Source organism: Phocoena sinus, chromosome 10, assembly GCF_008692025.1.
Source record: "Phocoena sinus isolate mPhoSin1 chromosome 10, mPhoSin1.pri, whole genome shotgun sequence".
Classification (NCBI taxonomy): domain Eukaryota; kingdom Metazoa; phylum Chordata; class Mammalia; order Artiodactyla; family Phocoenidae; genus Phocoena; species Phocoena sinus.
This window is the reverse complement of record NC_045772.1, coordinates 88,604,213-88,629,810: the sequence shown is the minus strand read 5'-3', so window position 1 is coordinate 88,629,810 and position 25,598 is coordinate 88,604,213. Positions and strand designations below refer to the sequence as shown.

The 25,598-nt window shown below is 36.3% G+C and overlaps 1 protein-coding gene across 2 annotated transcripts in view; it reads left to right on the top strand.

Moving 5' to 3' along the window:
• The window catches only part of PIK3C2G (phosphatidylinositol-4-phosphate 3-kinase catalytic subunit type 2 gamma), a 353,016-nt gene that overhangs the window by 101,830 nt on the left and 225,588 nt on the right, over window positions 1-25,598 (top strand). For both annotated transcript variants that reach the window (XM_032647260.1, XM_032647259.1), the window contains 2 exons: window positions 12,822-12,915; window positions 23,291-23,385. In XM_032647260.1, the coding sequence (XP_032503151.1) occupies window positions 12,822-12,915; window positions 23,291-23,385 (189 nt within the window). The remainder of the gene's footprint in view (window positions 1-12,821; window positions 12,916-23,290; window positions 23,386-25,598) is intronic.

Sequence of the window (25,598 nt, the reverse complement as noted above, 5' to 3'; positions counted from 1 at the left end):
TAGGCAAATGGATAGAGACAGAAAGTAGATTAGAGATCACCTAGGGCTAGAGGAGAGGGAAAATAGGGAATGAGTGCCAATGGATATGAGGTTTCTTTTTGTGATATGGTTCCACAACTCTAGAAACATGCTAAAAATCATTACATTGTACACTCTGAGTGAACTGTATGGTATTTATATCTCTATAAAACTATTAAAAATACTTAAAGAGTAGTTGTAAAGGTAAAAACTATGACTATATCTCTAAAGCATAATTTTCTTACAGGACAACTTTCTAACATTTCTAAAGCACTAACTGGTGGTTTTTTTTGAGGGGGGGTAACTTATTATTGTTTTATTAAAATGTACCTTGGTCTCTTTTAAAGACATTTAAATGTGTTAACTAATATTTTTTGTTAAGTTCATGTAATGTTTCTTACAAAAATCTTTGTCAGAATGAAGCCTGTAATACTGATTAGTTTTCTTGCTTATAAAATAAGAGGATTCACTAGATGGACTTCAATATTCTGGTTTCTGATAACTAAGCATAATTCTGTTTATAGGAGCCTTCTCTACTTAAAGAGATGCTGAACATCTATTTGATTCACTTAATGTTTTAAATATAAAGATCAGATTTTTACTTAGTGCTCCTTAATACGACCTCGTTTTATTATCTACAATAACCTTCAGGCAAATACTATTATTATTCCAATTTTACCATTGAGGAAACGGAGGCTTACTGGGGTTAAGTTGCCCAACTGACATTAGTAAGTTAAGGAGCTAGAGTTAAATCCAGAGATTTGGAGCTTGCAATCTTAACACTATGACTTACAGCCTTCCTACATAAATACATACTATTTGTTTACATACTAAATATGTAAATAAAACTATCCTAAAGTAGTTTGATTATAGTAAATAGCAGTACTTACTGTCTTATGCTTGGATGTTTCTACTTCACTGTGTAATTGCTTTTTTTCTGAATAACCAGATTTTTAGAGGTTATAGGGACTGGTTTCAAAGCAGAGAGCTGTTTATTAAGCGTCATTCGGGGAACTTAGTAGAAACTGGATTTATTTGCACATTGAGCAGTTCCTTATCATGCATCAAAACAGGTCACTGAAAAGGTTGGAGTATTTCCATTGTACTTATCCTATGACTCCTACTCTCAGTTTAACTGAACTATTAATAAACTTGAGGACAAGCTGTTTCCAGAAATGAACCTTTCAACTTCTCTAAATTCAAAAGCTGACTTCTCTGAGAACAAACAGTTTATGCTTGTTAAGTGAGTTGTCAGGGTGAGTTCTTCAGAGGTCTGTATTTTTTCTCCTTTGAATAGTCTTATTTTTTCAGTGGCTTAACCTCCTGAGAACTGGTGTGCTCCATTACTAGCTTGGAAAATTTTTGCTATTATTGATTGCTTAATCCTGTTTGAAGGTTCACCACGTCCTTTTGGCTTATTTTTAGCCAGAGACACGTTGAGATTTGATGTAGCTCGTGTGGGCCATAGGGTGTTAATATTTCCATGACTGAGTGTTAGCAGTGTGTTCACCAGGTACTGATACTTCCATTAGAGAAGGCAGTACCGTCAGAATACCAGAGACCAAGGGCTAAGGTCTGTAGTTCTTGGCAGATGGTTGCTGTTTTCTTGAACCCTGGTGCACAGGTGCAACTATTCAACTGCTAATAATAAGCAGAAATTACCCAAGGAATTAGAAGGCAGTTCAAGGGAGGTATTCATTTAAAAATAGTAACTCTAAATTGGCATCAGAGGATTACATCAGAAGCTTAAATAAAAATTTGACGAGGTACCAGAACTTGCCATCCTACATGATGTGAAATTATTGTTTTGCAGGAAAAAGAGCAATACTTAATAGGCAGTGCCTTAGCTTTCAAAATCAGTTTCCTTGGAAAAATGTTCCACAAAAATGTTTGCACCAAACCACTATATTCTTTATTGTAGAGATTAATTAATGTATGATAAAGCCATTCTTAACTAGCATTGTAAGCAGGCAGAGTAGAATATGGAAAAGGTAGACAGTTATAACTTCCACATCTGACTAAGTAATCAAGTGATGGATGATGGTGTATCCTTTCTGTTTATTTATTGAGCAAAAATATGTATACATGGAAATTGGCATGCAATGAATCAAAGAAGCCGAATAGGTCATAATGACTGTCTCTAAACAGTTTAGAGAGAAAGACTCAAACTGAAGATCACACAATATACTCTATACTATAATCAAAGTATTAAGTGCTGTATGCCCCCAAGGAAGAGAGAGGCAAATTCTCTCAAGGAAAGTAAGAAAAGCTTCACAAAGCAATTAAATTCTGACTTGAAACATTCATAGGAATTTCCTGAATGGAGAAAAGAGAAAATGGCATTCCAGGAAGAAAGACTAGCATGGTCACAGTTATGGAGGTTCAGAGAATAGTAATTTAATATAATATTAGAAGGGAATTATACTGGGAGACAAGGTTGAAAAGAGTGGTTCAGTTTAGGTCATTTGGGGCCTCATGAGTCAGGTAATTACTAGGAACTAACTTTACTGCAGCCCATGGAATTTTAAGAATGGGAGTCATACAATCAGATTTATTTTATACAGGGATAATTCTGTGAATTATTGTGAAGGGTGGACTGAAAAAAGAATAGAATAAGAGCAAGGATATTAGATAGATGCAAGTATTGAAATAGCCTACTTGAAAAATAGTCTGGGCCTGATCAAGGCATCAGTAGAAATTTACAGAACAGATCTGAGAAACATTTCAGAAGAAAGTGAAAAAGAGAGAGGAAATAAGGAAGACTTGGAGCTTTCTGATTTGGGTAAATGATAAATAATTACATCATTAACCAAGACAAAAATTATAGAAGAAAGAGCAGATTTGGGTAGTGAAGTTGGATGCCATACTTCAAGGCCTTGAAGAGGAAATGGAGAAAAATAAATTGTGCCTCTTGGAATAGGATTGCTAGTAAAGGCAAGAAGATCACTAAAGTTGGAGGAGATAAGAAAATGATTTTGATGTTTGGGGTTCATATGTTTGTTGAAATAAAAGAGCTTCAAGCATGTTTAAAAACTGAGATGAAAGATGCATGAAGGGAAGATCAGAAAACAGGGATGGGTGGACTGACAAAATGAGATGGCACCAACAGCCAACAACCTGTACCAAAAATGCAAATGGGAATTTTATCAAGGAGAGGAAGAGAGTAACTTGTTCCTCTCAGTTGGGAGGGAAGGAAAAATATGAATATGATTTTAGATAACTGTGGATATGGAAGAGAAAAATGTGAAAGTTTCAGTATTCTCCATGAAGGGAGAGTCAAGGTGATATACTAAAAATGAAAAACATAGAAGTGCATAAACCCAAAGATATGTATCTTGCCTTTGTGTACTTTTGAAGAGTTTCTGGAGTTGCTTCCATATTTCATGGTTGGTAATATAAGCTTTGAAATCAAACATATCTGTCTCTGCCACTTATTACTTGAATGACCTTGGACAAGTTTTGGGAGTAATAAGCATCATGTACCTTGCAGGATAAAGTACTTATGAGAGCTTTCCATACATGCTGCCAATCATTCTTATCGTCATTATCCTCTTCATCATAACTATACTTTTTTTTTTTTGCGATACTCAGGCCTCTCACTTTCGTGGCCTCTCCTGTTGCGGAGCACAGGCTCCGGACGTGCAGGCTCAGCGGCCATGGCTTATGGGCCCAGCTGCTGTGTGGCACATGAGATCTTCCTGGACCGGGGCACGAACCCGTGTCCCCTGCATAGGCAGGTGGACTCTCAACCACTGCGCCACCAGGGAAGCCCCATAACTATACTTTTAAGAGAGTTCAGAGTTTTCAGATTTTTTTCAGTGCCAACTTGTAAATATCAATAAATTCATGGGAACAATTTCATTTCTAGTAAGCTTCAGTAAGCTTAAATTCACTTGTCAAAATGTATATGTTAAAAGTTAGCAACTTAATAAATATTTGACAATGGAATAATGACTTATAGCTTACTTATTAAGCTCTTTTACAGTATGTTATGTGATTCGGCCTATAAAACAATCTCTTTAATATTGTTACCAACATCTACAAATTCCATTTTACTGATCCCCATTTTACAGATGAAGAAACTGAAACCCAATTTGTCTATTCATTCACTCAATAGGTGCTTATTGGTGGCCTACTTATGCTTGGCCCTGAAGCAAGCATATTAAACAAAAAGATACATAATCTCTTGCCTTTATGGAGTTGTAGTCTACTGGAGGTGGGGAGAAATAGGCCACTACCAAATTATAAATGTAAAATAACAGGTGTTATAACAGCTCTGAGTGAAAAGCACGTGGTTCCATGATAACATAAAGGACCCAAATCTTTTCTCCAGAGTGCGAAAATTCTTCCCTGAGGAAGTTATGTTTGATTTCAGATCAAAGATGAGTGGGAATGAATTGGTGAAAAAGGAGAGTAAGAGAAGAGCTTCCTGGGAAGAGGGAATCTATGAAATGCAGAAACTGTGTTTAAGAAACGGGAAGAGAGCCAGTGTGCCTGGAATCCAGGGAAGGAGTGTGTGATATAAGATGAACAGATATGTTCAGATGGAACTAGAAGATCATGTTAAGGTCTTCTGAACAGGACCATGTTAAGCAACTTGGTCTTTATTCTGATAGCAACAGGAAGGCCATAAATGATTTTCAGTGAGAGAATATTTTGAATTGATCTTCATCTTTCAAAGATTCCTCTGGTTTCTGAGTGAAGCATGGATTTGGTGAGGGAAGCAAAAGTAGATGAGAGAAGATGAGATAGGGAGCTATAGAAGTAGTCCAGGTGTCAGAGAATGGCAAGTCAGCCTTAGAAGGTGGTGGTGGTGACATAATAAAATGAAGAGAATCAGAACATTTAGAAGTAAAAATGACAGGATTGAATGGGGAGGAGTAGTGAAAAAGAGGGGTATCAAGGATTACTTTTTAGGTTTCTGTCTTATGTAAGTAGGAGGATAATAGAAGCATTCCCTAAGATGGGGCACGCTGGGTGACAAACAGATTATAGAACAAGAACACTGCAGTTCAGGGTTTGTATGTTGGCTTTGAGGTGTGCTTGAGATGACTGGTTGTGGTTCAACAAAGATATCTAAGCTAGAGACCCCGATCTGGAAATCATCCAGAGAAGAATGTGAATTAAGTCAAGGGTGCAGATAAATTTGTTTAGAGAGAGAGGGCATAAGATAAGAAGAACCTTTATATTTAGATTCAAAATCCCTGTTTTTTCTTAACATCATGCTGCTTTTGCATGTAACGTCTAATGCATCCAAACACAAAATCTCTCCATTGTGCTTTCAATACACCACTTGCTTAAAATAGGACCTTTCTAAGCTTGTCTATAAGTAAAATCAAAATGCATTCATAAAGAGGAACAAAAGCAATAACTACTCTTTAATTTTAAATAATAATTTTAATTAATACCATGACTATATAGTTAATTCTCAATATCCATGCATAAGTCCATAGACTATCCATCAGGAAATGTGTGTACAGTTCCTATGTCCCTTTGGGCCTATGATTCATTCTTATTCCTTTTGGTTCATGACTAGACCAATGCCCCAGTCCAAACAGACAAATTACACTGCTCACTATTATATGTCTCTTTGATCCATTTAGAATGAAATAAAATTAAAAATACACCCAAATTAGTCTTGTGTGTATCATATAAGCATATATGATAATATCTAGTCAAAAGATTAGAAGGCCTTGCTAGAAAAACTGGCCTAGTATTCTGGATATTTGGAGTCTAGTTGCAGTGTCACCATGAATGACCTTAGGAAAACAGCTCAAACTCTCTGAGTTTCAGTTTCTTCATCTGTACAATCAGGAGGTTGAACCAGGTCTCCAAGTTTCCTTGAATTCTAATATTTTGTAATCATGTGAAAATTTTTGAAGGAACATGAGTTATTCAGTAGATAGAAGTTGACGATCATCTTAAAGAAGCCTTATTCACCATTTTTCCCAGGAAAAAACTTCTTCTGTCACATCTGATTGTTTTTTGAAAATAGCAAAGATATTCATATTGACATTTTTCTTCCAAGTTGATGCTGAGTGTGTCGTCAGACTCAAAACCTGTTGGAAAAACTGTTCTGTACTTCTGATGGTTTTCTAATTCTAACCTGACATTGGGGCTTTTAACTGTGAATAACCTCATGGCATTATGCCTGAATTCTTAGTGTGTTTTCAGAAGTCTGACATTTCTGTTACACTTAAATTTGACCTCAGATTTCTTTGCTTTTCAGTTTACTCCAAGCTGCTTTTTTTAAAGGTCATTTGTTACATTGCATTTGGCTTTCACCCATCACTTCAAGTTCTTTGAGTAAGGTATTGACACTATATCGTTTTTCAAACTAGAAAAAGAAGAACAAAAGAGAAAAAGAAAGAAAATAATAAAAAAGTAGAAATGACAAAATAACAAGTCAAATGGAAAAAATTGAAAGATGTAATTTTCTGTTGAAATTTCACCTCACAATTCCACTGGTCCTGTTGAAGCTTGTCTGAATCCTTTGTGATATTCCTATAGGCCTCTGAGATGAGAGAAATTATAAATGTTTGAGGGAAAAGAGGAGGAATGACAATTCCCAAGTCAGATGACCGCAAAGCCAATTATTCATTCAGGGAAGACATAGGTTGATGTGCTGCTGTCTTAGAAACAGGGCACAAGTGCCGATTCCTTGACTTATGGCCCCACTACAATAACATACCAAAACAATGTTGTATATCCAAAGTTTTCAGTGATGTCTATAGTCCTAAGGATGTTTACAGCGATGTCACAAGATCGATATTATTTCCATAATAATTCTAAGATGTCATTTCTCTTTGTCACACTCATTCACTCATGAGTGTAGGGTGGGATTTTCCATAGACTACATGACATGCGATATTGCAACAAAGTTAACACTGAAGCAGATAGAGAATTCAGCTGTCTTCCATTAAGCCAGACATTAGAGACAAAAATGTTAAACAGGATCATTCTTCTCACTAAATTTTTTCTTTGTGAAAATATAGACATATTTCATAGAAACATAGTGTTCATGTTAGCCAGTAATGGATTTATTAATGTCATATAAAATGAATTGGTAAATATTTCTTAAATGTCCTGGTTTTATTTCTAATTGGTTATTCTTGATAGACATAACTCACATAAACAAAAACTCTTTGGAATCTTCCATAATTTTTAAGAGTGTAAAAGGGTCCAGATACCAAAAAATAAATTGGAGAACTTTTATTGTACAGCAGATTCTAACCACTGGTCAGTTTATGCTTCTACCTTGAGCCAAAAAATTACCTAAATACTTGGTATTCTTCCTTTCCTGCCCATGTAAAGATTCAATTCCAACTTATTTCTCTGCTTGACTTTAAACTTTGTGTTTACCCTACATTGTTGGCAAAATATAGAGTCGATATTTCACTGAAGTTTCTTTGAAAAATGTTTATCTTGAAGTTGTTTTAATTTTACTTAATTTTTCACATCTTGAGGGTTTTTTGCCACGTCTTAGATTCTTTTTATCAACTTTTACAGTCAATCTTCAAGGATTATTTTTTCTTTGTGTCCAAATGTCCTCATTGGACAGTAAGCTATTTTTAGGTAATTCCTTAACAATTACCATACACAGTTATATTTACCTTAGCTATGGTATCTTGTCCTTTTAGAAATCCCAGGGATGCAATTGTTAGCTCAATTCGGAAGTAACTAAACCCTGAACGTATAGAATCACTGCTCACGAAACTCATGTAAAACTGAATAGTAAGCCAGTCTTGATGTTTTTGCTTTTGACCATAATTGTTTTTTTGCTCCTCTATTCAGAGATGCTTGGGAACCTAAATTAGATAGCGTAAAGTTACTTAAATGGACATTTAAAAAATTATGAATAACCTTAAATAAGTGACTATTTCACTGGACTTTTCTTATGCCTAATTTTTAAAAATTTCATAATAAATGAAAATTTGTTTCACCTTACATAATCTCCTCCCAACAAGTAATGGAATTTTACTGATCTTGTATCCTTTTAATACCTCAAAACAGATAGATCTCCATTTATTACATTTTAAATTATTTTCTTATTGATTATAAGGAAGTTTCTTATAAATATCAACAAGGACCTAATTGACATTAGCCTGATGAATCTTCTAACGGGACTTTCGTTTATTCCCCAGACTCAAGGTGTTATGTCCATGCCTACAGTAATTAGTAATCCCAAGGTTAGCAGGGTCACTAGAGAGTGGCTCTGGTTTATTATCGGTAAAAATTATACTTATTTTTCAAGCAAATCAGGTCATTGGAAAGTACAACAACGTAGCTTGTTGAAAATTCAAAATAGGTTGCGTTCTTCCGATACATATGACATTTCAGTGTGTAAATATCACACCACAGTCAGAGAACTAATATGGGTAGCCCTCACCTCATTGAGGAGCGAGTTACTGAGCATGAAATGCCATTAACTATATCCCCAAAGATTAAATAGTTTCAGACAACATCACAGGAAAGAAATGCCAGGATTTGTGGAACATGTTTGTCCATTGATCTGTGGCTAAGTTCATGGCCCTGAAAAGGTATTAAGCATAAATTTTCCAGAGGCACAGATCCCTATTTGGGCCTATCATGTTATTCTCAGTCAACTACAAGATATGAGGCTTGTTCTTTTACTCAACAATGTGCACTCTTAAAAGGACATATGATTTGGATCTTTTTTCTAGTGGTAATATATTTGCAATTATTAATATATTTTCATAGTTAATTGAATGAGACTTGCTTTAAAAATTATTACTTTTTTAGTAACCAATAGAACTTTCATATAGAAAACTTGAAAACCTAAGCATAAAAAAGAAAACTAAAGTCATCCATGACATTTCCATCCAGAAATTTGGTATTCATATTTTGATCCTTCCTTTTCCATCTTTCTTGTTAAGCATATGGAAAAATGCATGCATTTTTCTAAATGGTATTATACTGCACAAATTGCACAATTTTTTCAAAATATTCTCATATTATTAAATCTTATTTTAATATTTTAATGACAGCATGTATTTTATCATATGGTCATAGCACATTTAACTTAACTGCTTATTTTTAGATATTTATATTATTTCCAATTTTGTTTGCATACATATATCCTCACACACACCTTTGATTATTTTCTTAGGAAATATTCCCAAAGTAGAATTGCTAGATCCAGGAGTAAGCACATTTTAAAGATTCTTTTTAAATACATGTTCCCGTATATTGCCAGCAATATATGAAAGAGCCCATTTCCCAGGAACTTCACCCAGGAACTTCACCAACACTGCCAGCATCTCTTTTAATGTGGCCAACTCTTCCTAAAATAGTCAAATTCAAGTTATATTTGGATATGTTTTAATGTCTTTAGGTCTTAGCCACATCTCAATATGTCTTGTGGTTCATTTCTTGGCAATTTCTCTTCCAATTTCTTCCTGAACATCAAGCAACAGTAATGAATAAAAAGAGACATTCCTTTCTATGAAGGTGCAAAAACATTCTTCCCAGCATTTGCACATGTTAATATAATATATAATTTTCCTTTTGGACTATACTATACAAATATTACTAGATTTTTGTTCTCCTATTCCTGAGGAGCCTGAAAAAAAAGAAAATATACCCTTCTTTTCCATTACCTTCAGATTTGTTTTTCTCTTACTGTTTGAGAGGAAAAAAAAAATCTGGAATTTGTATGAGTGGTGTTTGTGGAATTAAGCCTATTGCTACCAATGTAAATTATCTCAGAGCACAAGAAATAAGATGGGCTCCATAGTATGATATTCTTCATTATTATCTTCATGGCCAATGCATTTTTATTAATCGCTCAACATGTATGGAGCATGGTGCTAAATTCTAGAAATAAAAAAAAGAAGATAGAGCAATCTTTATCTTCAGTTTATACATTCACTAGCTGAGGAATGAAGATACATATATATAAAATGATAAATCCTAATACACACTAGCATATCCTAATTGCCCAGTGGATTTAACCACTCAGGGCCCTTGGAGTTCAGAGAAGTGATTGCTAAAGATTGGCATAGTGGCCTTCAAGGGGATTTGATCCACATTTTGAAGGAGGACTAAGACTTTAAGAAGAGAAGGGAGGGTGTTCCAAGCAGAGGTTACAGTGCTAACAAAGGTGAGAATGAGCATAGCATTTTCAAAATAAAAATAACATACAATGAGCCAGAGCAGTTTATTCAGTATTACAGTAGTAGAAAAATCTGCAGTGTTCAGCCAGCCTTGAATATCTAAATGAATAGTATGGGCCTGAGAGATCCTTTGAAAACAGAAAACCATTTAATGGTTTATGAGAAATGAACTTACAAAATAATTCAGGAAATTTTATAAGGTATTGAAATGAAAAATGCTAATACCAGCATGAGATAATTATGGCCTAGCATAGACAGTTGCAGAAGAAATTGAAACAAGTGTAGATGCTAGAGCCATTGGGATAGAAAAATCAACAGAACTTGGCAACTGATGAGATATAAAGAAAAGAGACTACTAGGAATTCCACAGATATATTCAGTTATGCTTGGACTAGGGATATAAATGATTGAGCCTATCCTCAACCATGTGTATAGAATCCCATAGAGAAGGGTGTGATGAGCTCAACAGGGGGCTAGAAAGTGGCTGGGACAGCTTCACTGGTAAATTGATGCTTGAGCTTTGACTTCAAGGATGAATAGAATTTTACCAGATGGAAAGGGGGAAAAATTAAATGAAGAGGGCAAAGAGGGAGAAAATATAACCATTAAAATTTAAGACCTACATGACTGGAGAAAGGTGATAACACGGACTGCAAGACAGAAGTCTGATAGTAGAGATGTTTTAGGTGGAATGATAATTAATTCAGTTTAGACATTTCTCAAATATGTGGAGAGTGTCCACCTATCTAGAGGCAATGCAGACAAATATATGAATGAAACAGGCAAAATTTTTCTGCTTTCAGAGTGTTTACCTTCTAGTGTTTGGAAATAAATACATAATTACCAGTATAATGTTCACCAAAGGTTTTTGTTTTGTTGTGATGTTTGTTTTCTATTTTTCCTTCTTGTTATTCACACCAATAAGACAAAATAGGCACACAGGAAAGCATGGATGACTAGGATCGGACCTAAGTCATCGCTTAGGCAACAAAATATACCAACTAACTATTCCCTCTAAGACTTCAAACTGTCCTCAAACTGACCTTGACATCTACAAGCCACAGACAAATGGTTTAATAATTGAGAATAATAAGTTAGTCAATCACATTTCATTAGGGGAAAATAAAGTCTTAGTGTGCTAAAACAAGCTGACCTTCTTCCAGCTTTGCATTTTTATTACACCATTTCTACTCTCCATCTGTGCTTAATGCTATGCTAAGATCTTCTGACCTTAGCGGTACTTCTTGAGATGTGCCTGGACTACATTCTCACTAGGTCTTATTGCTTGAATGTTCATAGGGAGAAAATTATTGGAAAAGTATTTGCAGGTCAGAAATAGGGGTTTTGGATGACTAACCTTGGAAGTGAAATTCTTGTTGCAATTAAAATGCTCAGTTTAAATGAAGAAAAAATATGTAACCTGTTTAAGCAGTGCATTTCAAACTGCTATCAAGGACAGTTGGGAGATACTGAGTAATGCCATTTTTTCCTTTACACTGTAGCTGCATAGTATTCATTTCACCCTTCAGTAACCTGACATGTTGAAAAGAGACTGGGCCTTGGAGACTTTAAAGTTTTCTGACCTCCACAGTATTGAGAGCCAGTCTTTAGACCTCTCACCTGACTGGTTGAAAAGCATTTTGTTTGTTCCCATACAAAAGGATTTGGGGATTTTGTTCATTCATGTCTTTGTTTTTAAGTGAATTACTATAAAACGTTTCCTTCAAGTTTTAAATTATACATACTAATTTTTTAAGACTTGTTTAAAATTAATTGGTCTTATCAATACCCTTGTTATATCTACTAATCTACATACTAAGTATGGTGTCAAAGTTATATCTAGGCACTTCCCAGGAGCTAGAGATAATTGAATCTACTTCTACTGATGGAGCAAGAGAATGGCAATCAGAGGAGCCCATCAGAGGAGCACAGTCGTCCCTCAGTATCCTCAGGAGATTAGTTCCAGGACCTCTGCAGATACCAAAATGCGGAAGCTTAAGTCCCTTACTTAAAATGGTGTAGTACAGTCAACCCTATGTACCCACAGATGAGAAACCGCCAATATGAAGAGCGACTACAGGGTTTCAAATGCTAACTAAATTTAGTTCGGTAACAAACTTTTATTGTGTCTGATTGGTGCTAAATCTTACAACAGGCATCTGCAGTCCCAAAATGAGTAAGGCATAGTTACCGTCAGGAACTTAACAGTCTAGTAAGATTTAGCTCTATTAAGTTATTTGTGCTTATTTATTGTAAGATACTTCAGATTTCTGGTTTTCATTATCATCTGGCCAAAACTCATTTAAATATACCATATCCCATTTTTAATCATATATGCCATCAGGTCTCCAGCTGGTAATAATTTACTTAAATATATGGCTAAATAATAAGCAAAAATTTTCATATATTTTAGAAAATATCTTTTATATTCTATAGTCCACATTTTATAGGCAGGAATCTGAAAGTCAAAACAACTTTCTACTGCAGTTCATAGGAGAGTACAGACTATGAAAAAAGAATGATTATTTGGTGCTAATGAACAACTTAATTGATTGTGAGATTATTATTTTATCTAATGCATTGGAGGTGAAATTCTGTTTTCTTGATATTTCTCATGCATTATTTTATACTGTTAACAGCTTAATAGATATATTTACTTTGTATTAGTTTTCCAGATCAAGAAATTCGTAAAGTTGCAGTTCAACAGTTAGACAACCTCTTGAATGATGAAGTACTGGAATATCTCCCACAGCTAGTTCAGGTAAGAACAGCAAATTTGCCAAGGGACTCCAGGATTTTAACCAATAATTCTCTAAAACAGTTCCCAGTGAATCAACAATAGACTACATAAAAGTGATAATTGCAATTTGGCCAGCCAGGGGGCTAAAAAATTATAGCTCATATGTCAATATGGGTACTGCAGACATTCTCTAGCCAAAATTGGTTACAGTTACAAAAAAGGTATATAAACGCCAAAAGGGAAACTTTTTAGAAAATGACTTCACTTATTAATTAGAACAAGAAAAAAATAGAAATGCTTGTGATGAAATACTCGTATCCAACTGTATATATAAAACAATAAAAAATTAACCAAATAAATATTATGTAGAAAATACTCATTTACTAGGCATCCGCTCATAATATTTTTCTTGCTTTTCCCATATTCTAATATTAATTGTAGATTTTATAAAAGTAGTTTCTAATAACCAAATTCTGCTGCCAGATAGTACACTTTTATGACATCAAATATCACAATATTGGAGTAATTTTGGAAAATAATATAAATTTATTTAGAAATATCAAGGATGGATTTAGTCTGAATATGTTGAAATATAAACAATTACACAAATGGTCATGTATTGATATATGATTGAATATCCAAAATATAAGCAATGATTTGTTTTCTAAGTTAACTGTATACTGAATGCTGAATAGGCCTAAAATAGTGGTCTTTATGTTTTTCTTTTGTCTTGCTTTTAACACAGGTATTTTCTTATCTGAAATGTCAGGTTGTAGTTACAAGCTATTTTAAATGCCAGGTGCCTCAGGTTTTGAATTTAAGACAGGAGACCCTAAGACTGAAGTGGGGAGATTCTATGAATAGACTTTAATACCATGTTACTTTACAAACAGAATATGCACTTCTCTAAAGGCCTCCTAAAGAGAGAGCTGGTTTAGAAATATATATACAATAGAGTTGCTTCTGCCCCTCCTTATAGTTGTGACTTCCCTAGGCTTGCCAGGATAGTGTAGTGAAAATGAAGATTAATGCAACTTGCAGGAACACTATTCATCTCATGCCTCATGAATATGGGCAACCTGCTATATCTAACCCAACTCAAAAAAGTAAGTTTTTACAAAAGTTTATATAGATTAAATCCATTTGAAAACCCCAATCTGAATCAATAATACTTGGCACCAGGAATGTCGCTGAGAGCCATATGCCTGTAAATGCAAATTCGTAGACAAGATGCACAAAGGATCCAACATAGCAGATACACAGAGATAAAGATGAGTAGCGTTGCAACTATTTCCTAATTAAAAATGATGATTATAAGCTCATGTGAGATGGAAAGAAATCTAAAATGTGACTGGAAAATAAATGAAAGTTGGGAAGAATTTTCAAAACATTCATTGTGGGGTTTGCCCTTACACTTCAGTGCTCCACCATGACATTAAAACTTTCCAAGACATGAGAGACCTTCAAGATGGTGGAAGAGTAAGACGTAGAGATCACCTTCCTCCCCACAAATACATCAGAAATACATCTACATGTGGAACAACTCCTACAGAACACCTACTGAACGCTGGCAGAAGACGTCAGACTTCCCAAAAGGCAAGAAACTGGGTAGGGCCAAAGAAAAAAGAAAAAACAGAGACAAAAGAATATGGATGGGACCTGCACCTATGGAAGGGAGCTGTGAAGGAGGAAAAGATTCCACACACTAGGAAGCCCCTTCACTGGCAGAGACGGGGTGTGGCAGGGGGGAAGCTTCAGAGCCACGGAGGAGAGCGCAGCCACAGGGGTGCGAAAGGCAAAGTGGAGAGATTCCCGCCCAGAGGATCGGTGCTGACCAGCACTCACCAGCCTGAGAGGCTTGTCTGCTCACCCGCTGGGGCGGGCGGGGCTGGGAGCTGAGGCTCAGGCTTCGGAGGTCGGATCCCAGGGAGAGGACTGGGGTTGGCTGCGTGAACACAGTGTGAATGGGGCTAGTGCACCACAGCTAGCCAGGAGGGAGTCTGGGGGAAAGTCTGGAACTGCCGAAGAGGCTAGAGACCACTGTTTTGGGGTGCATGAGGAGAGGGGATTCAGAGCACCGCCTAAACGAGCTCCAGAGACGGGCGTGAGCCGTAGCTATTTGTGCGGACACCAGAGACAGGCATGAAACGCTAAGGCTGCTACTGCAGCCACCAAGAAGCCTGTGTGCGAACACAGGTCACTATCCACACCTCCCCTCCCAGGATCCTGTGCAAGCTGCCACTGCCAGGGTCCCGTGATCCAGGGACAACTTCCCCTGGAGAACACACGGAGCCTCAGGCTGGTGCAACGTCACACTGGCCTCTGACGTCGCAGGCTCCCCCAGCATTCCATACCCCTCCCTCCCCCCGGCCTGAGTGAGCCAGAGCCCCTGAATCAGCTGCTCCTTTAACCCCATCCTGTCTGAGCAAAGAACAGATGCCCTCAGGCGACCTACATGCAGAGGCAGGGCTAAATCCAAAGCTGAACCCCAGGAGCTGTGCGAACAAAGAAGAGAAAGGGAAATCTCTCCCGGAAGCCTCAGGAGCAGCAGATTAAATCACCACAATCAACTTGATGTACACTGCATCTCTGGACTACCTGAAGAGACAATGAATCATCCCAGAATTGAGGTGGTGGACTATGGGAACATCAACATATATATTTTTTTCCTTATTCTCTTTTTGTGAGTGTGTATGTGTATGCTACTTTGTGTGATTTTGTCTGTATAGCTTTGCTTTTACCATTTGTCCTAGGGTTCTGTCTGTCCTTTATTTTTTTTTAATTACTTTACAATTTTTTTATTTTAAAAAATTAATTTTTATTTGGTACTTTAATAAATTTATTTTATTTTATTTTATTTTTCTTTCTTTCTTTCTTTCTCCCTTTTCTTCTGAGCCATTTGGCTGACAGGGTCTTGGTGCTCCGGCCAGCTGTCAGCCATGTGCCTCTAAGGTGGGAGAGCAGAGTTCAGTACATTGGTCCACCAGAGACCTCCCAGCTCCACATAATATCAAATCGTGAAAGCTCTCCCAGAGATCTCCATCTCAACGCCAAGACCCAGCTCCACTCAACGACCAGCAAACTACAGTGCTAGAAAACCAATGCCAAACAACTAGCAAGACAGGAACACAACCCCACCCATTAGCAGAGAGGCTGCCTAAAATCAGAATAAGGTCACAGACACCCCAAAACACACCATCAAATACAAGCCTGCCCACCAGAAACACAAGATCCAGCCTCATCCACCAGAACACAGGCACTAGTCCCCTCCACCAGGAAGCCTACACAATCCACTGAACCAACCTTAGCCACTGGGGGCAGATATCAAAAACAAGGGGAACTACAGACCTGCAGCCTCTGAAAAGGAGACCCCAAACACAGTAAGTTAAGCACAATGACAAGATAGAGAAACACACAGCAGATGAAGGAGCAAGGTAAAAACCCTCCAGACCAAACAAATGAAGAGCAAATATGCAGTCTATGTGAAAAAGAATTCAGAATAATGGTAGTAAAGATGATCCAAAATCTTGGAAATAGAATGGAGAAAATACAAGAAACGTTTAACAAGGACCTATAACAGCTAAAAAGAAAAACAAACAATGATGAACAACACAATAAATGAAATTAAAAGTTCTCTAGAAGGAATCAATAGAAGAATAACTGAGGCAGAAGAACAGATAAGTGACCGGGAAGATGAAATAGTGGAAATAACTACTGCAGAGCAGAATAAAGAAAAAAGAATGAAAAGAATTGAGGACAGTGTCAGAGACTTCTGGGACAACATTAAACACATGAACATTCCAAGTATGGGGTCCCAGAAGCAGAAGAGAAAAAGAAAAGGACTGAGAATATATTTGAAGAAGAGATTACAGTTGAAAATTTCCCTAATATGGAAAGGAAATAATCAAGTCCAGGGAGCACAGGGAGTCCCATACAGGATAAATCCAAGGAGAAACATGCCAAGACACATATTAATTACACTATCAAAAATTAAATGCAGGGGCTTCCCTGGTGGCGCAGTGGTTGAGAGTCCGCCTGCCGATGCAGGGTACATGGGTTCGTGCCCCGGTCCAGGAAGACCCCACATGCCGCGGAGTGGCTCGGCCCGTGAGCCATGGCCACTGCGCCTGCGCATTCAGAGCCTGTGCTCCGCAACGGGAGAGGCCACAACAGTGAGAGTCCCACGTACTGCAAAAAAAAAAAAAAAAAAAAAAAAAATGCAAAGAAAAAATATTAAAAGCAAAAGCAGCAAGGGAAAAACAACAAATAACATACAAGGGAATCCACATAAGGTTAGCAGTTGGTCTTTCAGGAGAAACTCTGCAAGCCAGAATGGAGTGGCAGGAAATATTTAAAGTGATGGAAAGGAAAAACCTACAACCAAGATTATTCTACCCAGCAAGGATCTCATTCAGATTTGATAGAGAAATTAAAACCTTTACAGAGAGACAAAAGCTAAGAGAATTCATACCACCACACCAGCTTTACAACAAATGCTAAAGGAACTTCTCTAGTCAAGAAACACAAGAGAAGGAAAAGATCTACAATAAAAAACCCAAAACAATTATGATAATGGTAATAGGAAAATACATATCGATAATTACCTTAAATGTAAATGGATAAAATGCTCCAACCAAAAGACACAGACTGGCTGAATGGATACAAAAACAAGACCCATATTTATGCTGTCTACAAGAGACACACTGAAGACCTAGGGACACAAACAGACTGAAAGTGAGGAATGGAAAAAGATATTCCATGCCAATGGAAACCAAAGAAAGCTGCAGTAGCAATTCTCATATCAAACAAAATAGGCTTTAAAATAAAGACTATTACAAGAGACAAAGAGGGACTCTACATAATGATCAAAGGATCAATCCAAGAAGAAGACATAACAACTGTAAATATTTATGCACCCAACATAGGAGCACCTCAATACCTAAGTCAAATGCTAACAGCCATAAAAGGGGAAATCAACAGTAACACAATACTAGTAGGGGGCTTTAACACCCAGTTTTCATCAATGAAGAGATCATCCAAAATGAACATAAAATAGGAAACACAAGCTTTAAATGATACATTTAACAAGATGGAATTAATTGATATTTATAGGACATTCCATCTCAAAACAACAGAATACACTTTCTTCTCAAGTGCTCATGGAACATTCTCCAGGATAGATCATATCTTGGGTCACAAATCAAACCTTGGTAAATTTAAGAAAATTGAAATCGTATCAAGTATCTTTTCTGACCACAACGCTATGAGACTAGATATCAATTACAGGAAAAAAAATCTATAAAAATTACCAACACAATATGCTACTTAATAACCAAGAGATCATTGAACAAACCTAAGAGGAAATCAGAAAATACCCAGAAACAAATGACAATGAAAACACGATGACACCAAACCTATGGGATGCAGCAAAAGCAGTTCTGAGAGGGAAGTTTATAGCAATACAATCATACCTCAAGAAACAAGAAACATCTCAAATAAACAAGCTAACCTTACACCTAAAGCAATTAGAGAAAGAAGAAGAAAAAAACCCCAAAGTTAGCAGAAGGAAAGAAATCATAAAGATCAGGTCAGAAAGAAATGATAAAGAAATGAAGGAAACAATAGCAAAGATCAATAAAACTAAAAGCTGGTTCTTTCAGAAGATAATTGAAATTGAAAAACTATTAGCCAGACTCATCAAGAAAAAAAGGGAGAAGACTCAAATCAACAGAATTAGAAATGAAAAAGTAGAAGTAACAACTGACACTGCAGAAATACAAAGGATCATTAGAGATTACTACAAGCAAATATATGCCAATAAAATGGACAACCTGGAAATAATGGACAAATTCTTAGAAAAGCACAACCTTCTGAGACTGAACCAGGAAGAAATAGAAAATATAAATAGACCAATCACAAGTACTGAAATTGAGACTGTGATTAAAAATCTTCCAACAAACAAAAGCCCAGGACCAGATGGCTTCATAAGCAAATTCTATCATTTAGAGAAGAGCTAACACCTATCCTTCTCAAACTCTTCCAAAATATAGCAGAGGGAGGAACACTTCCAAACTCATTCTGCAAGGCCACCATCACCCTGATACCAAAACCAGACAAAGATGTCACAAAGAAAGAAAACTACAGGCCAATATCACTGATGAACATAGATGCAAAAATCCTCAACAAAATACTAGCAAACAGAATCCAACAGCACATTAAAAGCATCACACACCATGATCAATTGGAGTTTATCCCAGGAATGCAAGAATTCTTCAATATATGCAAATCAATAAATGTGATACACCGTATTAACAAATTGAAGGAGAAAGATCATATGATCATCTCAATAGATGAAGAAAAAGCTTTTGACAAAATTCAACACCCCTTTATGACAAAAACCCTCCAGAAAGTAGACATAGAGGGAACTTACCTCAACATAATAAAGGCCATATATGACAAACCCACAGCAAACATCATTCTTAACAGTGAAAAACTGAAACCATTTTCACAAAGATCAGGAACAAGACAAGGTTGCCCACTCTCACCACTATTATTCAACATAGTTTTGGAAGTTTTAGCCACAGCAATCAGAGAAGAAAAAGAAATAAAGGAATCCAAATCGGAAAAGAAGTAAAACTCTCACTGTTTGCAGATGACTTGATACTATACATAGAGAGTCCTAAACACTCTACCAGAAACCTACTAGAGCTAATCAATGAATTTGGTAAAGTAGCAGGAAACAAAATTAATGCACAGAAATCTCTTGCATTCCTGTACCCTAATGATGAAAACTCTGAAAGAGAAATTAAGGAATCACTCCCATTTACCATTGCAACAAAAATAATAAAATACCTAGGAATAAACCTACCTAAGGAGACAGAAGACCTGTATGCAGAAAACTATAAGACACTGATGACAGATATTAAAGATGATACAAAAAGATGGAGAGATATACCATGTTTTTGGATTGGAAGAATCAACATTGTGAAAATTACTCCACTACCCAAGTAATCTACAGATTCAATGCAATCCCTATCAAACTACCAATGGAATTTTTCATATAACTAGAACAAAGAATTTCACACTTTGTGTGGAAACACCAAAAACCCCACATAGCCAAAGCAATCTTGTGAAAGAAAAACGGAGCTGGAGGAATCAGGCTTCTGGACTTCAGACTATACAAAAAGCTGCAGTAGTCAAGACAGTATGGTACTGGCACAAAAACAGAAATATAGATCAATGGAACAGGATAGAAAGCCCAGCGATAAAGCTATGCACATATGGTCACCTTATCTTTGATAAAGGAGACAAGAATATACAATGGAGAAAAGATTGCCTCTTCAATAAGTGGTGCTGGGAAAACTGGACAGCTATATGTAAAAGAATGAAATTAGAACACTCCCTAACATACACAAAAATAAACTCAAAATGGATTAAAGACCTAAATGTAAGTCCAGACACAATAAAACTCTTAGAGGAAAACATAGGCAGAACACTCTATGACATAAACCACAGCAAGATCCTTTTTGACCCATCTCCCAGAGAAATGGAAATAAAAACAAAAATAAATAAATGGGACCTAATGAAACTTAAAATCTTTTGCACAGGAAAGGAAACTGTAAATGAGACGAAAAGACAACCCTCAGAATGGGAAAAAATATTTGCGTTGAAGCAACTGACAAAGGATTAATCTCCAAAATTTACAAGCAGCTCATGCAGCTCAATATCAAAAAAACAAACAACCTAATCCAAACATGGGCAGAAGACCCAAACAGACATTTCTCCAAAGAAGATATACAGATTGCCAACAAACACATGAAAGAATGCTCAGCATCACTAATCATTAGAGAATTGCAAATCAAAACTACAATGAGTTATCACCTCACACCAATCAGAATGGCCATCATCAAAAAATCTGCAAACGATAAATGCCTGGGAGGGTGTGGAGAAAAGAGAACCCAATTCACTGTTGATGGGAATGTAAGTTGATACAGCCACTACGGAGAACAGTATGGAGGTTCCTTAAAAAACTAAAAATAGAACTACCATACGACTCAGCAATCCCACTACTGGGCATATACCCTGAGAAAACCAGAATTCTAAAAGAGTTGTGTACCACAATGTTCACTGCAGCTCTGTTTACAGTAGCCACGACATGGAAGCAACCTAAGTGTCAATCGACAGATGAATAGTTAAAGAAGGTGTGGCACATATATACAATGGAATATTTCTCAGCCATAAAAAGAAACAAAATTGAGTTGTTTTTAGTGAGGTGGATGGACCTAGAGTCTGTTGTACAGAGTGAAGTAAGTCAGAAAGAGAAAAACAAATACCATATGCTAACACATATATATGGAATCTAAAAAAAAAAAAAAAGGTCTGATGAACCTAGTGACAGGACAGCAATAAAGACGCAGATGTAGAGAATGGACTTGAGGACAGGGGAAGGGGAAGGGGAAGCTGGGACGAAGTGAGAAGGTGGCATGGACTTATGCATACTACCAAATATAAAATAGATAGCTAGTGGGAATCAGCCGCATAGCACAGGGAGATCAACTCAGTGCTTTGTGACCTAGAGGGGTGGGATAAGGAGGGTGGGAGGGAGACGCATGAGGGAGGAGATATGGGTATATATGTATATGTATAGTTGATTCACTTTGTTATAAAGCAAAAACTAACACACCATTGTAAAGCAATTATACTCCAATAAAGGTGTTTAAAAAAATACTTTCCAAGACATAATCGAATCCTACCCTGCTGATTATTTTCTGGAATCATTTTATTTTTGTTATGCATTCTTTTATTAGAATTAAACAGGCTATATTAAAGAGCAATAAGAATGGACTTTAAGACCATAATGAAAACAGAATGTATGGCTTATAGCTAGAAACCAAATAAGATACAGACCCAGAGGTACTGCAAACCACAAGCCGTAACAATGCAGGTAGGTTTCAAGAAGAGAGTTCAAAATAATGCAGTATGCACCAAAAATATTGCCTACCTCCTAGATGGTGAGGCAGGATGCAGGTGGAAACTGTAGCAGTAGACAGAGTGAGCAGGGAGTTTGGAAGCAAGGACGGCAATTCAAGATCAATAAGTAGTTACTGGGTTCAGAAAGAAATCACAGGGAAATCTGAAAAGAAAGCTAAAAGACAAGCGCGGAAATAAATTCTGAGACATCTCTCCTGGTCATATGCTCATAGGATATGTTCACTATAAGGGCATGAACACAACCCATGGTCTAGTCAGTCCAGTATTAGCATGTAAATTAAAGAAGCCTGCAACTGCAGTTTAAGACAACACACATTATGGCCTTTATATATTCAGACAACATTCAGAGATTATGCAAATTTTCTAAAATCATCTTTGACATTCTCACACTTTGGGAATTCATAAATGTTCCCATCCTTGAGGATGGTTAGCATACTGAGGTGTTTCTTCAGGTGTGCGTTAAATGAATGTTGTACCCACCTTTTTCTGCTGTCTATATTGTGATATAAAACCTGGCTTAAACTCTGTGTGTGTGTGTGTGTGTGTGTGTGTGTGTGAGAGAGAGAGAGAGAGAGAGAGAGAGAGAGAGAGAGACTTAAATGGCTTACTGGGCAACAAACCATAGAAGCTTTGCTTCTCAAGCAGGAATAAGCATTTTTAGGAAGATAGGAAGAAAACCTGACTTTCATTTTCACAACTTATTCAGATTCCTGAGATGATGGGGGCTCAGATACTTACTGACTGCCCATGGTGAAGTCCCTATAGAGTGTGGGTGGAGGTCTGAATTAGGTCCCGAAGGAGATCAAAGGTTGCTTTTGATGATTGTGTTTCCCACCAGGTTGGGTATACTAGAAAACATTAGAAAGTTGTTCCCAGTGCAGATGAAGGCATGGGAGATTTGGGGATGGGTGAATTATGGTGGGAACAGTCAGCTTTGAAACCTATAAGGAAAGCTTCAAAGCCTTCAGATTAATACTCAGTTGGTGATTTCAGTTAAGGCTTTGAGTGTGTATTAATTTCATCTCCAAAAGAAGAGAAACATCTACTGCTTAATAATGCCATTTTTATATCCAAGACACTGTTCATGATATTATTTTTTGTGCCAAGATTCTCTTCCTAGGCATGGTTGAACTCCACCAACAACCTGCTCCTATTTATTATCCTGTGATACTAAAGCAAAAATAAGGAAAGGAAGCAGACTACACACCCCCAATTGTGTGTTGTGTGTATGCTCTGTTATTAGTTATACACCAGCTAATAAAGCTATCAAATATAAACATTTTGTTAAAACATTGATGCTGTTTTCCCTGTCTTTCTCAAGACTCTTAGGTCCCTTTGTATTTGCTATAATTTTGTTACTGAGGAAAAAAAAAAAAAAGGAAACTAATTGTATCTCTTATTTCAGGCTGTCAAGTTTGAATGGAACCTTGAAAGTCCTCTAGTGCAACTTCTGTTACACCGCTCACTGCAAAGCATCCAGATTGCCCATCGTCTTCACTGGTAAGATTAACCAAAATAGGTTAGAATACCTTTTTTTATTGTCAACTTTTCTCTGTGGGGCAGCTTTCCCTTGTAATTGATACAAACTTCCACTTAAAATTCAGCCAAATTTGAGTCTTTGTCAAGGTTATTTTTATTTATGAGTAAGATTTAACTGTCATCATCTTCAAAATCTTCCTTTCGTACCGTTGCTGCTCTTTAAATCCAACCAGAATTTTAAATCTGGATGATACCTTTCCTATAGCTTTAAATCACAAGGTCTACGTGTGATCACGTCTACTTGCTTAATATTTCAATATAAAATCTAGTTATAAGACTGTGTATGTTTTGGAAGAATGTATGCTTTAAAAGAAATTTCTGTACAATATTAGTTATAAACAGTGGGGTCTAAAGACCAATATGTGCTCTTTGAGTTAAAAATTCCTACAGCACTAAACTTTTCCCAAAGCATAAATTTTGAATATTATTAGTGGAGAAGTCAGACTTATTTAAGAGATACCAGAATTCCTCATCATAACCTGCTCCTGATCCTACTGAACAAGCTATTCTTTGGATGCTGTTCTCCCTACTTTTATTATAACATTGTAAATTCACACAAAAAATTTAGCAATTACAGATGTCAGTGACCTAAGGATGAAATTGAATCTATCCTTTGTCCTCACATATGTATAACAAGCATCATTTATTGGCTTCAATTGCTAGTGGAGAACTTTAATAAGAAAAAAAGGAAGTCAATATCATTTTTGAATATCATGTTTTTCTGCTTCAAAGAACCTTACTCGTGTTGATATCACTCTTCCCATGAAAATGACTCAAGGATTTCATAGCAAAATAGAAATACAAGTAATTGTCAAGCACTAATATTTGATTTGCTGCTGAATTTCATTTCAAATTCCTAATAGAAATGCTAGGGCATGTTCCTCTAGTATGTCAGTATAATTAGGCATCAGATACATTGGCAAACAGTGGGCCTTTCACTAAATAGACTCTCTTATCCAGCTCTGAGTTGAGTCTTATTCCCTACCATTTTTCGATCAGCTACTTTGGTGGGAAGTTAAGTGGATACACTTGTTGGTGATTCACTGTCATAATAAAGCCAGAACTCCATTAGCCCCAATGTTTATTTCCCTTAAAGCTTCACTTTTTTTCACTTTTCACTTTTTTAACATATGTTTATTCAAATGAAGGCATATTAAAAAATAGCATGACCACCTAACAATCTTGATATAAAATATTTGAACCAAAACATAATATAAAATATATAAAGTAAAAAAGCATATAGAAAGATAATTTTAAAAAAATAGAATAAAATATTAAGGACTTATCCTAATACGTTGATTGTTATAATACTAATTCTAGAGCCACCTTAGTAAGTTCTTCATCTGCTAAAAGGGTGTGAAAAGTGGAGTAATTTGAGAGACAACAGTGAGTGCAGAGTTGTCGATCAATGTCATATTTGCAGATTCACAATAAATACAATAATGTCACTGTTTCCAAAGAAGTTAGGAGGAAAGACTTCCTAAGTATGGTGCTCACCCTTATAAAAAAGAGAAAAACCAATAACAAAGCCCGTTTCTCTTCTCACTGATTTAAGAGAGTAAGTTAGAAGGGCTAGAAAAGAATATAAGTTATAAATGGACTGCTTGTTTCTGAATGCTTAATTTGTGAAAATATGGAAAAGGAAAAGGAAAACATGGAGGGAAATATTTAATTACCCACATTCTTTTAAAACTTAAATAAAAATTAAGAATCAGGCAAAATATCCTAAGCATCAAAGAACATTACATATATTTAGAATATATCTTGGAGTTAAAAAATAATAGCTGCTGGTGCATAGCATCATAGTTAGGGGACATTTGTTTGTAGAATATTGATTTTTTGTGTGTAGAATATTGAGTTAAAACTTTAAAGATGCAGCTCAGACCCTGCATAATACACTTAAAAATATTCTCAATATATCTTTCCTTAAAAAATGAAACAACAACAACAAAAGCCAATACCCTGTAATTTTAAAAAAAGATAGAGATCCATAAGATGATTTTTCTCCACTCGGGTGAGCTCCTGCTTCCTCATATTCAGCATGTTCAACACTGAACACAGCAACTTACCCTGCTCACTCAGGTCTTGGAGACTTTTCTGGATCTTCCCCATTTCTCACGAATATGCCCAGTTGTTTACCAAGCCCTATAATCCTATACCTCCTAAATAGCTCT